The sequence below is a fragment of the Myotis yumanensis genome, unplaced genomic scaffold (assembly GCF_028538775.1).
Source record: "Myotis yumanensis isolate MYYU_CA2020_CCGP unplaced genomic scaffold, mMyoYum1.0.hap1 SCAF_3, whole genome shotgun sequence".
In the NCBI taxonomy this organism is placed as follows: Eukaryota; Metazoa; Chordata; class Mammalia; order Chiroptera; family Vespertilionidae; genus Myotis; species Myotis yumanensis.
Genome location: NW_027223754.1, coordinates 159,583,347 through 159,599,388, shown reverse-complemented (window position 1 = coordinate 159,599,388; position 16,042 = coordinate 159,583,347). Strand labels below are relative to the sequence as shown.

General features: G+C 40.0%; 1 protein-coding gene across 1 annotated transcript; it reads left to right on the top strand.

Moving 5' to 3' along the window:
• Window positions 1-260: 260 nt before the first annotated feature.
• Window positions 261-1,199, top strand: LOC139005447 (olfactory receptor 6C2-like). Its single transcript, XM_070407676.1, has one exon. The coding sequence runs from the start codon at window positions 261-263 to the stop codon at window positions 1,197-1,199; it is 939 nt and encodes a 312-aa protein (XP_070263777.1).
• The last annotated feature ends 14,843 nt before the right edge of the window (window positions 1,200-16,042 follow it).

The window sequence follows — 16,042 nt, the reverse complement described above, 5'->3', positions numbered from 1 at the left end:
TTGTTTTGTATTGTTTTTATTTGACATCTTCCTACATGTGCTTTCTAATCAGAGAATTATAAGCATTAGATCTGTATTAGATATTTCCTATATATGCCTCTTAGTAAAATGTAAGGGCACTATGTTAACAGATTGCTTATTAAGCAAAAGGATAAAGTGAGCTAGCTCGTTTGGGGAGTTTTCATTTACATTCCACTGCTAGCTTCTTATGACACTTCTCTCTTCAGGTGGAATTACATTTGACTTGGCACAAGGCAGTGATGAAAAATTATACAGCAATAACAACATTCATCTTGCTGGGACTGACCGATGACCCAAAACTACAAGTTCTGCTTTTTGTATTTTTGTTTCTCACCTACATGCTGAGTGTGTCTGGGAACCTCACCATCATCACCCTCACACTTTTGGATTCCCATCTGAAAACCCCCATGTACTTTTTCCTCCGAAATTTCTCTTTCTTAGAAGTTTCATTCACCACCGTCTGTATTCCCAGATTCCTGTATACTATGATAACTGGAGATAATAAGATTACCTACAACGCTTGTGCCACCCAAATATTTTTTGTTGTCCTCTTTGGAGCAACAGAATTTTTTCTCCTTGCCGCCATGTCCTATGACCGTTACGTGGCCATTTGTAAGCCCCTGCACTACACAACCATCATGAACAACCGAGTCTGCACTACGCTCGTTCTCTGCTGTTGGTTTGCTGCCCTGTTGATTATCCTCCCACCTCTAAGCATGGGCCTCCAGCTGGAATTCTGCGATTCGAACGTGATTGATCATTTTGGCTGTGATACATCTCCTATTTTACAAATAGCCTGTTCGGACACAGCGCTACTAGAGAGAATTGTTTTGAGTTTTGCCGTGCTGACTCTCATTATCACCTTAGTGTGTGTAGTGCTTTCCTACACATACATCATCAAGACCATTCTAAGGTTCCCTTCTGCCCAACAAAGGAAAAAGGCCTTTTCTACCTGCTCTTCTCATATGATTGTGGTTTCCCTCACCTATGGCAGCTGCATCTTCATCTACATCAAACCTTCAGCGAAGGAGGGAGTGGCCATAAATAAAGTGGTGTCTGTGCTCACCACTTCAGTTGCCCCTTTGCTTAATCCATTCATTTACACCCTCCGAAACAAACAAGTGAAAGACGCCTTCAAAGACACAGTAAAACGGATTGTATTTCTCACAAAGAAGTAAGAGACGATTAATGCTTTTAGAGGTTATTAAGTTGAAATCTAACCCATGAGTGACATTCATTAATTTGCCAAATAAATGGTTTCTTCTTATTCTGAGATTCATCAAGCTATTCTGCCCCTAGGAACCTTTGTCCCTTATAATGCAAAAGCCAAAATCAAGCTCTTTATTTCTCTTTTGTTTACGTTTATTTCATTCTGAATGGTTTCTTCAACAAATGCACATTTCAGAGACTAGATTCTCAACATACTCAATGTCATAAAAAGAAAATGCAAATAAATAAAGTTGTATGTCTGGCCATAAAGCCTTCTTATGGTGTGGAGTATAAATGCCCAGAGACCATTTCTCACTTATAGAGAATACTTCAACATCTAGCCTCTGCTTACACAAAAGTAACTGAAGATTCTTTACTGACGCTTTAAAAGTGATCTCATAGAAAAGTGTGATTCCAGAGCTCTTCTTCTCATTTTAAAACGTCCATTTTTCAGGAATGAGAAGATGCTAATAGGGCAATTTCAAAATCAGTGAAAATAATTATATATTTTCTTTAAGCCAATTTACCCACACACAAAAAAAAATGTTTCTACTGGCCTTTCTGGAAGACGACTGCATGTGAAATATGAGAATAAAAACAGACTTCAAAGTACTGGATGTCTTCCACTAACATTAAGATTGATGTTGCAAAGTCATAGACTGGAGGAGCATAAGCCTGAATTTAGGGGTAGGATAACTAAATCTTGGTTAAATAAGTTCTCCAATATTCAGACTTACATTGTCCCTTGATTTAAGAAGAATGTTAGAGATTAAGAGAATTAATCGAAATATCAAAGAGCTCATAATTTGGAAAAGACCTTCTAAGAGGCATTTGATTGCTTAGCATAGACTGACTACTGAAGATCAAATCCAGATATAGTTTGAAAAAAAGTACAGACTTAGAAAAGAGGGAGAGCGGTGGAAAAACAGGTAACAGTCATGTAGGAACCTTGGACCAAATAATTGAAATTCTTGCCATTAAATAGTTAAAAAGTCATTTTATTGTTTTCAGATTCTATAATTGTGCAAGTAAAATTGTGTGTTTTACAGTACATATGCAACTATGACCTGTGTCTATTAACATCATCTAGTTACTCGAGTATACCTTTTATTTTGATATTTTCAGTTGTTCCTATAAGATAATGGCTAAAGTAGAAGTACAATCATCTTTTAGACTTCACAAGTATTCAGGGAAAGTAGGACTCTATTCTCCATGGCATTTCTTCTTTTTTCATTTAAAATTTCTAAACTCCTAGAGCCAATACTGATATAAATAAATGATTTTAAAAATTAATAAATGAGAGAGAAGAGATAAATCTCCTGTGTAGAAGTATTCCAAATAATTCATGTAGATACTCTGTCCAAAAGAAGGGGAAACTTTACAGAGGAGAAACTGACAAACACTATCTCAATCAGGCAATCAAGGTCAACATCAATAGCCATAAGTCATGCCCTAGGTGGTTTGGCTCAGTGGATAGAGTGTCGGCCTGCAGACCAAAGGATCCCGGGTTTGATGCAGGTCAAGGGCACGTACCTTGGTTACAGGCTCCTCCTCGGCCCCAGCCCGGGACATCTAAATGTAATGTGGTACCCTACAGGGGATTGTGGAATGGGGGGAAGGGGGAGACATATTAGGTGAAAACTAAGGAAATCCAAATAAACTATGGACTTCATTTCATGATTCAAGTCATTCACTCTGCCCTCAAAGAAGCTCTTCTGCCAGGGCTGGTGGCTACAGCTATCAGCCACACACACTCAGGAAACAGAATTTGTTTTATAATTAAATATACTCAAACATTTTGAGATCCAAGATGGCAGCAGATTAGGTGGAAGCTACACTCACCACCTCTCAGGACCAAACTAAAATTACAACTAAATTATAGAAAAATCATCCTGAAGAAGAGCTGCAGAGAACCCTTATAACCAAGGACTTATAGAAGGCACATCGAGACTGGTAGGAAGTGTGAAGGAGCAAGAGGATGGGCAGGGCTCCCACAGGTGGCAGCTGAGGTTCCGGAGGTACATGTCAGGTACAGGGTGCTCACCCTGAGAAGTGTGGGGTCTAAATCCCAAGCCAGGCACCCCAGACTAGAGCACCAGAGCCAGAAAGTGCATAGCATCTGGCTGTGAAAAGCAGCAGGGCTTCTGCCCACCAGGAAGAGATGGCTAGAGACATCGGCAGCCTCTTAAAAAAGCAATGCACAAAATTCCATTCACAGTCACTCACCTTGGGCTCTGGCAGAGGGAAGGCAGAGCAGACTAGAGCCACACGAGAAGAGTCTGGGGTTGGTGACTCTGGGCGGGGAGCTGAAGGGTAAGCCTCCAGGATCACTATACTGAGTCATTCCCTCACTGCAGAAGCCATCTTTCTCGGGCAGAGCACTCTCCTCCATGAGTTAGCAGCCTAAGGAAAAGCAATAGCTCCACCCTGTGGAATTCATCTCACCCCACCCTGTGGAATTTATGCCCTGCTGAGGAGTACAGCCAGAGGCTCTTTCATTGACTAAACTGAACAGACTGGGTTCTTTGAGAACTTTGCTGCCTTTCCCCAAACCCAATGCTGGTAAAAGCCAGACTTGGTGTGCAACTTGGTCCTTTCTGCACACACACCCAGGTCCCGCAGAGGCAGCCACAAACTGTGTATCTTTCATAGCTCCAAACAGGTTGCCCAGGGCCAGTCACAGGCAACGTCTAACATTGTCCTATATCAGAGTCCCCACAAGAGGCCCATATGCAATACACCCAGTGGCCAGCTTCAGACAACAACAGAGCAGGATCCAATAAGCTTCACACACAGTATATCCAAAGCAAGATCTCGGCAGACACCAAAACCTGTTGAGGCGAATACCACATCATATGATCAGCACCTGAACAGCAGCTCACATGCCATGTTGGGTGTGAGCCTCACAGTCAGCCATCCTAAGTGTGGATCGCATGAATGAACAGCCCAATAGCAATTGAGATTCAATTAAAACAGGGGTGCCTACATAATGCACACAAGGAACATTCCTAGAGCACCAAGTCATGTGATCAAGGAGACTACACCACTGGGTCCCATAGGACACCTACAAATGAGACCACACTACCAAGGCTAGAGGCCATAGCAGATATACCTAAAACATAGAAATAAACACAAAGAGGCAGCCAAAATGGGGAGACAAACAGGTCTCAAATATAATAACAAGAGAATTCTCCAGAAGAAGAGCTAAATAAAATGGAGACAAGCAATTTACCAGATATAGAGTTCAAAGCAATGATTTTAAGGATGCTCAACAGCATGAAAAAGGACATAGAAGCCATTAAAAAAGGACCAGTCAGAAATGAAGAATTCAATATCTGAAAAAAAGAATATATTTCAAGGCCCTGATCAAGTGGCTCAGTTGGTTGGAGTGTCATTCCATACACCAAAAAGTTGTGGGTTTGATTCCTGGTCAGGTCACATACCTAGGTTGCTGGTTCAATCCCCAGTCAGGGCCTGTATGGAAGATAGCTCTCTCTCTCTCTCTCTTCTCCCCCCGCTCTTCTCCTCTCTCCAGAAAATCAATAAAAAATATATCCTTGGGTGAAGGTTTTTTAAAAAATACACTGGAAGGGATAAATAGTAAGTTGGATGATGCAGAAGTTCAAATCAGCAATTTGGAAGACAAGGTAGAAAAACACCCAATCAGAGCAGCAAAAAGAATTTAAAAGAATGAAGATATTTTAAACGGCCTTTGGGACAACATGAAGCATAACAACACCTGCATCATATGGGTACCAGAAGGAGAAGAGAGAGAGAGCAAGAGATCAAGAACCTATTTGAAAAAATAATTGTAAATATGTCTCTCTTCTCCGCGTCCAGTGCGGCTAGAGTGCGGTCCAGTTCCTGAGTAGGGGCGGCTGGGGATTGAGAAAATGAAAGAAAGAGACAGACACAGAGATGGAAGGGAAAATCTGGGGCCGGGTGGGACCACTGTCCTCTGATGGAGAGACAGGGACAGTGACAGTGACCCTGAGCCAATACAGCATATTTATTATATACAGCAAAAAACAGGAAGTTTGACTACAAGTCAAGACAAAGGTGATTATGTGCATTCTTGGGTGAGCCCGAGTGGTATTCATTCCTGGTGCTTGGCTGGATTTAAATAAGAAAATCCACCCCCTGGCACCTGGGCTGAAGGTCAAGCTGACAACACTCCTGCCTTTTGGCAAAGCAAGTTTCCAGGACATGGCTTTGCCAAAACGCCACTGGATTCAGCTGGCAATAATTAAAGAAATGCCCATGTGCCTTCCCAGGTGCTCTCTACAAATAATGACCAAAAACTTCCCTAACCTAGTGAAGAAAAAAAACACACACACGCCCAGGAAGCACAGAAAGTCCCAACAAGATGGGCCCAAGGATGCCCACACCAAAACACATCATGAAAAAGAAAAAGTAAAACTGTCATTATTTGCAGATGACATGATACTGTATAGAGAGAACCTAAAACATTCCACAAAAAAACTACAAATTAGAACTGATAAATGAATTCAGTAAAGTAGCAGAATACAAAATAAGTATGTATCCAGAAATCATTGCATTTTTATATGCCAATAATGAACTTCCAGAAAGGGAAACCAAAAAACAATCCCATTCACAATTGCTTCAAAAAGAATAAAATTACCTAGGAATAAATTTAATCAAGGATATAAAAGACCTATATTCAGAAAATTATAAGATGCTGAAGAAAGAAATTGAAGAAAATACAAATAATTGGATGCATATACCGTATTCATAGATTGAAAGAATTAACATCATTAAAATGTCCATACCACCCAAAGCAATCTACAAATTTAATACAATTCCTATCAAGATACCAATGAACAAATATTCCAAAAATTTATGTGGAACCACAAAAGACCCCCAAATAGCAACAATCTTGAGAAAAAAGAACAAAGTTGAAGGAATCAAGCTACCTAATATCAAACTATATTAAAAGGCCATAATTATCAAAACATCATGGTAATGGCATGAAAACAGACATGTAGATCAATGGAACAGAATAGAGAGCCCAGAAATAAATCCATACTTATATAGTCAATATTTGACAAAGAATCAAAAACATTAAATGGACTAATGATAGAATATTCAATAAACAGTGTTGGAAAATATGACAAATACCTGCATAAAAATAAACTAGACCATCTTCTTACAACACACACAAGAATAAACACAAAATGGATTAAGGACTTAAATGTTAGACTCAAAACCATAAAAATTCAAGAAGAGAACATAGGCAATATAACCTCAGACATTTCTTGTAGCAATATTGTTTCTGATATATCTACTTGGGCAAGGGAGAAAAAAGAAAAATTTTAAAAATGGGACTACATCAAACTAGCACAGCAAAAGAAACCATTAACAAAATGGAAAAACAACCCACTAAATGGGAGAGCATATTCACCAATACATCTAATAAGGACTTCATATCCAAAATTTATGAAAAACTTATAAAGCTCAACACCAAAAAACAAGAATCCAATTTAAAAATGGACAAAGGACCTAAGTAGACATTTTTCCAAAGAGGACGTACAGATGGCCAATAGACATATGAAAAAAGTGCTCAAAATCACTAATCATTGGAGAAATGCAAATTAAAACCACAATGAAATATCACCTCACACCTATCAGAATGGCTATCAACAGTAAATCAACAAACAACGAGTGTTGGTGAGAATGTGGAGAAAAGGGCACCCTCACACACTGTTGGTGGGAATGCAGACTGGTGCAGCCACTGGGGAAAACATTGTGCCGTTTCCTCAAAAAATTAAAAATAAAACTGCCTTATGACCCAGAGATCCCACTTTTGGGAATTTTTCTAAAGAAACCCAAAACACCAATTTGAAAGAACATATGCACCCTATGTTTATTGCACTATTATTTACAACTAGAGGCCCGGTACATGAAATTTGTACATGGGGTGGGGAGGGGGGGGCCTCAGCCCAACCGGCACCCTCTCCAATCCCGGACCCCTTGGGAGATGTCTGACTGCCAGTTTAGGCCCGACCCCTGTGGACCAGCAGTCAGACATGCCTCTTGCAATCCTGGACCACTGGCTCCTAACCGCTTGCCTGCCTGCCTGCCTGCCTGCCTGCCTGCCTGCCTGCTTGCCTGCCTTATCGCCCCTAACCACCTCTGCCTGCCTAATCGCCCCTAACCACCTCTGCCTGCCTGATCGCCCCTAACCATCTCTGCCTGCCTGCCTAATTGCCCCTAACCACCTCTGCCTGCCTGCCTGATCGCCCCTAACCACCTCAGGTACCCACGACTGTGGGTCAGGCAGCTTCGCCCGGGCCAGCTTTGTCAGGAAGGACGTCCAGTCTAATTAGCATATTACCTTTTTATTAGTATAGATAGCTAAGATCTGGAAACAGCCCAAGGTTACATCAGTAGGTGAGAGGATAAAATAGCTAAAGTACATTTACACAATGGAATACTACTTGGCCATTAAAAAGAAGGCATTTTTGTTCTTTGCAACAGCATGGATGGACCTAGAGCTCATTATGCTAACTTAAATAAGCCAGTCAGCAAAGACAAGCACCATATGATTTCACTCATATGTGGAATCTAATGAACAAACTAAACTAACAAGCAAAATAGAGACAGACTCATAGAGAGCAGGCTGACAGCTGTACAGGGGTGCTGGCTGGGAGTTGGAGGGATTGAGCAAAAGAGAAAAAAAGAGAAAGAACTCATTGACAGGAACAACAGATGATTGTGAAGATGGTAGGAGGGGGAATGGAGGTGGAAGAGGGTATAGGTGGGATAAATGATGATGGGGGAATTTAATTCAATTTAAAAAAATAAAAGACTGAAAAATAGTATTAAAAAATAATGATTCAGTTTTGGTTTATTAATTGCAACAAATACATCATACTAATGCAAGATAGTAATACAGGAAGCTTAGCATATGATATACAGGAACAATCTATACTATCTTCTCAATTGTACTGTAAATCTAAACCGTTCTAAAGAAAAAAAGGTCTATTAAAAATAAATATAATCCTCAAGTTAATGACAACTATTTTCTTTATGCTGAGAAAATCTATGGCTACTTAATGATGGATTTGAAAGAGAAATTAAAGATCTCTTTTGCAGGCCACTCAATGCAAGGATTGCCCTTCAACCTCTTTATTCCATCTCTCATTCTTCTCCTTAACCTGCTGGTGACCTGTTTGATGCTCCCATTGTACCTTCCTCGCCAGTCTCTGTGGGCTGACTTCTGCTAAGCAACTATTTAATTTTCATTCTTTAATACAACAAAAGGTCTTTATCAGTCCCTCAGAACCAGGACCCCTAGGGAATGCATTGTTTGTCAGCACAATTGATCCCAAAGTGGCCAGATCTGAGGAGACAAAATTTGTTACTTTGGATCTTTAAAAACCTCCAAAATGCTAATGTGGCTTTTGCTGAGGTAATCAGTTCTCCTAGGAATAGAAAAAGCCCTAGAAATTACCTGTCCTTCAATACTGTTTGTTCATAATTTAACAAGTATTTGAATGTGTTTAGCATTTTGCTATGCAGTGTAGAAAATTCAACAAAGTTGATCAGTCAAGGGCAACAATACAATATATAAAATATACAACCATGAAAAGTTGTATAAATTGCACAGGACAACATATATTTAAGTGCGATGTGAATGACACAGATTATGTGTCCTTTCAATACAGAAGGGAGATCCCTGTGGTCAAGTGAAATAATAAGAGCACTTATAGTATTTAATATGTGCAATGCCTGGCACATTATATAAACCCTATATATATAAACCCTACATATTGCACATTATTATTATCATCAATATCTATATATATATAAAAGCTTAATATGCTTTGTCCGACCAATTGGTCGACCAAATGGTCGACCACTGAACCAGTCGCTATGACACACACTGACCACCAGGGACAGACACTCTGACCGGTAGGTTAGCTTGCTGGTGGGGTCCAGCCAATTGGGACTGGGCAAGACGGGCCAGACATGCCCTGAGTAAACCTCCCACAGTCCCTCCCTGGCATCTAAAATATTTCTTCTAATTAATTTCCTTTCCATGTGCATGAATTTGTGCCAGGCCTCTAGTATTATTATAATCCTATATAATAAAAGCCTAATATGTTAAGTGTCCAGTCATCCCGTCGGCCTTTCAACCAATCAAAGTGTAATATGCTAATGATATGCTAAGGTTGCTCAACCGCTTGTTATGACGTGCACTGACCACCAGAGGGCAGACGCTTCGACCAGTAGGTTAGCTTGCTGCTGGGGTCCAGCCAATCAGGACTGAGTGAGACGGGCAGGACATGCCCTGGAGCCCTCCCACAGTCCCTCCCAGGCTGGCCCTGATCATGCACGGTGGGGTCCCTCAGCCTGGCCTGCACCCTCTCACAATCTGGGAACCCTCAGGGGATATTGGAGAGCCGGTTTCAGCCCAATCCCACAGGCCAGGCCAAGGGACCCCACTGGTGTACAAATTCGTGCACTGGGCCTCTAGTGCTATATAATAAAAGGGTAATATGCAAATTATCCCCTCAACTGGGAGCTCGACCAGGGGGCGGGGCCTGCTGGCCAATGGCCTGAGGCCCCGCCCCCCAGCCAGCCCTGTCCCCAATCGCCCCCTCTTCCCCCCAATCAGGTTGGGCCAGCTGGACCCCACCTGTGCACAAATTCGTGCACCAGGCCTCTAGTTAATAATAATATGCTACCATTATCATTCTACTATTGAAAATAAGCAAATTGAGGCATAGAACCTAAGATACACAACTAATAGACAGAAAAGGTGAGATTTGAACCCAGGTCACCTGGATCCAGAGTTCATGTATATCACCAGAACACAATATTCTGCTTCCTATTCTGGCAAGCCCTGTGAGGAGATAGAACTCTCCTCAAACCTAGAACACATTGAGAAAGGTAAAAAAGTAAGCAGAGAGCCTTTCTTACAAGAAAACTGTATCAAAAAAAATGAGACTGTGCTTCAAAATTCTTTGAGCAAATCTTACTACCTGGGTAAAATGTTTAGGGCAGACATAGAAGTTAGAAATAATTATGATATTTACTGACTAGTTAATATGAGGTAAGAGGAAAACAAAATTACTTGTAGAGTTTAAATCTGGATGACTGGAAATACACTGCTCTTGACACAAATAGATAATTAACATGGAGAATCAGTATTATAAAAGACCTCCAATGTTATTCTTATTCTAAATTGTTGTTTGCCTAGGTCCTTTGCTTTTACATTTAAATTTGTAAATACAGCTTGTCAAATTCTCCTTAAAAAGAGAGCTTGTTTAAATTTTTATTGTTATTGTGATGACTACATATATCAATTTGGAGAATTGTAGTCTTGACACTATTAAGTCTTCAGATCCATGAACATGGTCCATCTCTCCACTTATTTAGGTCTTCTGTATTCCCCCACCAATGATTTGTAGTTTTAAGCATTCAAATGACACAGATTTGTTAGATTGATCCCTAAGTAATTCATGTTTTTATATAAACTGCTTTTTTATTTTCAAATTCTAATTGTTCATTTTTAGTATATTGAAATGCAATTGATGTTTCTATATTGACCTGTACCTTATTCCTGTCCTAAGCTCATTTGTTAGTTTTAATAGCTATTTTATGTTTCCCTTTATTTTCTATAATGATGTTCATGTCATCTGAAAATAAAAGCTATTTTAATGCTTTATTTCCAATCAGGATGGATTTTATATTTTCCTCCCTTATGGCATTGATTAAGCCCATAAATACAATGTTAAAAAGAAATGCTGAAGAAGACGTACAAAAGGCCAACAGATATATGAATGCTCAATTTCACTAGCTATTAGAGAAATGCAAATCAAAACTACAATGAGATACCACCTCACACCTGTTGGAATGGCTATTACCAACAACACAAGTAACAAATGTTGGAAAGGTTGTGGAGAACCCTTAGTCATTGCTGGTGGGAATGTAGACTGGTACAGCCACTATGGAAAACAGTATGGAGGTTTCTCAAAAAATTAAGAATAGAGTTACTATATGACCCAGCAACCCTTCTTCGGGGTGTCTACCTAAAAAATGCAAAAACATTTATTTGCACCCCTATGTTCATTTCAGTATTATTCACAATAGTCAAGACATGGAAACAATCAAAGTGTCCTTCAATAGATGATTGGATAAAGAACATGTGCTACATATATACACTGGAATACTACTCTCCATAAGAAAAAAATGAAATACTGCCATTTGTGACAACATGGATGGACATTGAAAATATCATGCTAAGTGAAATTAGTCAGAAAAAGCTAAGAACATGCACACACACACAAAAAAAAGCTTAGGACACAAAACAAGTCTCAATAATTTTAAGAAAATTAAAATCATATCAAGCATCTTCTCTAACCATAATGCCATGAAACTTGAAACCAATCACAAGAAGAAAACTGAAAACACACAAAGGCGTGGACGCTAAATAACATGTTACTAAACAATGAATGGGTTAACAATGAAGTCAAGGAAGAAATCAGAACTTGAAACAAATGAAAATGAGAACACAACAACCCGAAATCTGTGGGACACAGGAAAAGCAGTCCTAAGAGGGAAATTCATAACATTACACCCCTATCTCCAGAAAGAAGAAAAAGCTCAAACGAACAATCTAACTTTACATTTATGGGAATTTGAAAAAGAACAACTAACAAAGCCCAGAGTTGGTAGGAGGAAGGAATTAATAAAGAGCAGAAATAAATTAAATAGAGTCTAAAAAAAGAGAGAGAGATAAATGAAACCAAGAGCTGGTTCTTTGAAAAGATAAACAAAATTGATCAACCTTTAACCAGACTCATCAAGAAAAAACGAGAAGGGACCCAACAAAATAAAATCAGAAATGGAAGAGGAGAAGTAACAACTGACACCAAAGAAATACAAAGAATTGTAAGAACATACTATGGGCCCTGACCGGTTTGGCTCAGTGGATAGAGCATCGGCCAAAAAGACTGAAGGGTCCCCGGTTCGATTCCAGCCAAGGCCATGTACCTTGGTTGCAGGCACATCCCCAGTAGGGCATGTGCAGGAGGCAGCTGATCGATGTTTCTCTCTCATCGATGTTTCTAACTCTCTATCCCTCTCCCTTCCTCTCTGTAAAAAATCAATAAAATATATTTTTTTAAAAAGAACATATTATGAACAACTATGTGTCAACAAATTTTACAATTTGGAAGAAATGGATAAATTTTTAGAAAATTACAATCTTCCAAAACTAAATCAGGAAGAATCATATAATCTGCATAGACAGGTTACAACTAGTGAAATTGAGGCAGTAATAAAAAATAAAAATAAAATAAAAACTCCCAACAAACAAAAACCAAGTAGGGGAAGTTTTCTGTCATTATTTTTTCAAATAGGTTTTTAATTATCTTGCTCTCTCTCTTCTTCTGGCATCCCCATAATGTGAATGTTGATACACTTGAAGTTGTCCCAGAGGCTCCTTACACTATCTTCATATATTTGAATTCTTTTTTTCTTTTTGCTCTTCTGATTGAGTGTTTTTTGCTTCCTCATATTTCAAATTTTTTTTTTGTTTCTTTTTTTTTTTTTTAATCTTTATTGTTCAGATTATTACATTTGTTCCTCTTTTTTCCCCCCATAACTCCCCTCCTTCCAGCTCCCACCCCACCCTCCACCCTCACTCCCCACCCGCTGAGTTCATCCATAGGTGCATGATTTTTGTCCAGTCACTTCCCGCATCTCCCACACCCCTTTTCCCCTAAGAATAGTCAGTCCATTCCCTTTCTATGTCCCTGATTCATTATAATCACCAGTTCATTCTGTACATCAGGTTATTTATTCACTTGATTCTTAGATTCATTTGTTGATAGATGCATATTTGTTGTTCCTAATTTGTATCTTTACCTTTTTCTTCTTCTTCCTCTTCTTAAAGGATACCTTTCAGCATTTCATATAATACTGGTTTGGCGGTGATGAACTCCTTTAGTTTTTCCTTATCTGTGAAGCTCTTTATCTGACCTTCAATTCTGAATGATAGCTTTGCTGGATAAAGTAATCTTGGTTGTAGGTTCTTGGTATTCAGCACTTTGAAAATTTCTTGCCATTCCCTTCTGGCCTGCAAAGTTTCTGTTGAGAAATCAGCTGACAGTCGTATGGGTATTCCCTTGTAGGTAATTGAGCCTCTTTCTCTTGCTGCTTTTAAGATTTTCTCTTTGTCTTTTGCTCTTGGCATTTTAATGATGATGTGTCTTGGTGTGGTCCTCTTTGGATTCCTTTTGTTTGGGGTTCTCTGCGCTTCTTGGACCTGTAAGTCCATTTCTTTCTCCAGGTGGGGGAAGTTTTCTGCCATTATTTCTTGAAATAGGTTTTCAATATCTTGCTGTCTCTCATCTTCTGGCACTCCAATAATTCTGATATTAGACCGCTTAAAGCTGTCCCAGAGGCTCCTTACACTATCTTCACACTTTCGGATTCTTTTTTCATTTTGCTTTTCCAATTGGGTGTTTCTTGTCGAATCTTTGGTTTGATTCTTGTGCTCCTCTGGGCTGCTATTGGGTATAATATTCTTTATTTCAGTCCGTGTATGCTTACTTTCTAATTTCTTTATCGTAGCATCGAGGGTCTCATTAGTTTTCGTGAGGCTCTGCACAAATTTATGGCAAGCCCTCAAAATTGCGATTCTTAGCTCCATATCTTCCATTTCTGTCATGTTTTTTTGTCTCAGCATCTTATATGCTTTCTTGGTGCCCCCCCTTGTGGTCTCTGTGCGCAGTCTTGTTCTAGCCAAGCCTTAATTGTTGTAGTTAACACTAGAGGGATTTGACCACCAGGCTGACTGGCTGTAGGAATCAGCTGTGGAAAACGTCTGTCTTCTGGGGAAGCGTTATTCCAGCCTTTGCCTGAGGCGGTCGGCAAATGGTTGTGCGCAGGGCCTGGGCGGGGCGGGCTCAACAGGGCGGGGGGAGGGAACAGCTATGGCCGCTCTCAGTCCGTCCCCAGGGGCTCTGCCTCTCTGTCCCAACAACCGCTGCAAACCTCGGAGGGGCCGTAGCCAGACAGTCCCGCTTCTCCCGTTTGAGTCTGGGTCCCTAGAGACTCGCCCGGATCTGTAGCCCAGAGTCTGAGACTCGCTCCTGATTGAAAACGACAATCTCGCCCTCAGCCGCCAGCCCGCTTTGCGCGGGCACCCTCACCACCGCACCGCCGTACCTTTAAATTTTCCACACTGCGCCTCCGCTGAGCGTCGGAATGCTGTTGTTTTTGCTTCTAGTTGAAGAGACTCTCCTCAGCCAGCCTTCCCGTGGTTCTGGTTGATGTCCGCTCCGACTTTTAGTTGTATTTTTGAAGTGGTTGTCCACGGCGGCAGTCTCCGGTGTTTACCTATGCCGCCATCTTCCCGGTCTCCAAAAAAGAACTTCATTTTCTTAGTCTTAAGGGGCCTGTACTTTATAAATATTTGTGGGGTATATTTAAAAGGAATGAAAACCATTTAGAAAAAAAACTAATTTGTCTTATGAGAAGATCCCTTTTTAAGAGAATTCACTAATGTGAAAGAACTTGAAAACTTAGAACCGTATACTCCAATAGTGATATAGTGGGAGCCATGCTTGTAATGTTAAATTTTCTAGTAGTATCATATAAAAGGTAAAAAACATATGTAATCTTAATTTTAATAATGCATTTTAATTAACTTCATATATCCAATATATTAACATTTAAAAATGTATCCAGAATAAATTTTAAGTGGTATATTTTATGTAATTGCTTGCTAAGTCCTTAAATCTGATTTGCGTTTCACAGTTATAGCATATCTCAGTTTGAATTAGCCACATCTCAAGTTGTCAATAGCCATATATGACTAGTAGCTACTCTTTTGAACAGTTGAGGCCTAAAACATTGAATAAAGATAGCAAATAGTTGAATAGACTAATGTAACTAATTAGGTTATTTCAAGAACAACCATCTCCATTGACTTCCTCCACCCCACTCCCCATTCCCGTCCCCTCCCCAGGCTAGAGCAACTATTACATATTGTTATTGCTCAGACCCTGAGTTAGAGAGAGAGGAAGGGCAAGGGAGAGAGAGAAAGAGAAAAACATCGATGTGAGAGAAAAATATCTATCGGCTGCCTTTCCTAACCGGGGATCGAACCTGCAACCTGGGTATGTGCCCTGACTGGAATTGAACCACAACCTTTTGGTGTACAGGATGACACTCCAACCAACTGAGCCACACTGGTCATAGCAAGAGGGGTTAACTCTTTTTTAAAAAATATATTTTATTTATTTTTTAAAGAGAGGAAGCGAGAGGGATAGAGAGTTAGAAACATCGATCAGCTGCCTCCTGCACACCCCCTACTGGGGATGTGCCCGCAACCAAGGTACATGCCCTTGATGGGAATTGAACCTGGGACCCTTCAGTCCGCAGGCTGACATTGTATCCACTAAGCCAAACCGGTTAGGGCAAGAGGGGTTAACTCTTGACCTATATAGGGGAAATCCCAACCAAAGTGAACTTGAGAAAAAATTGAATTGGAAATAGTGCTGTGAATACAGAGATCCTGAAATATTTAAAACAATTTCAGTAGCAGTCATTTTCAAGAGAAACTTCACATAAACTCAGCTTTCCTGTGGTACATTTCAGTGGTGTTGAGGAAATTACCTCATCAAAACCTGATTATCAAGTTACAGAAGGAAATGAATGTGATTGAGTTTGCTTTGTATTGATAGACTGTCTAATTCTGTCATGTTTTGATATTGTTCCTCAGATCCAACTTATTTGACTTTTAGTGAAGACCGGCAATAGTACGAAGTCAGTG

Coding starts and splice junctions, on each gene's coding strand:
- LOC139005447 (XM_070407676.1), top strand. CDS start 261: ATGAAAAATTATACAGCAATAACAACATTCATCTTGCTGGGACTGACC.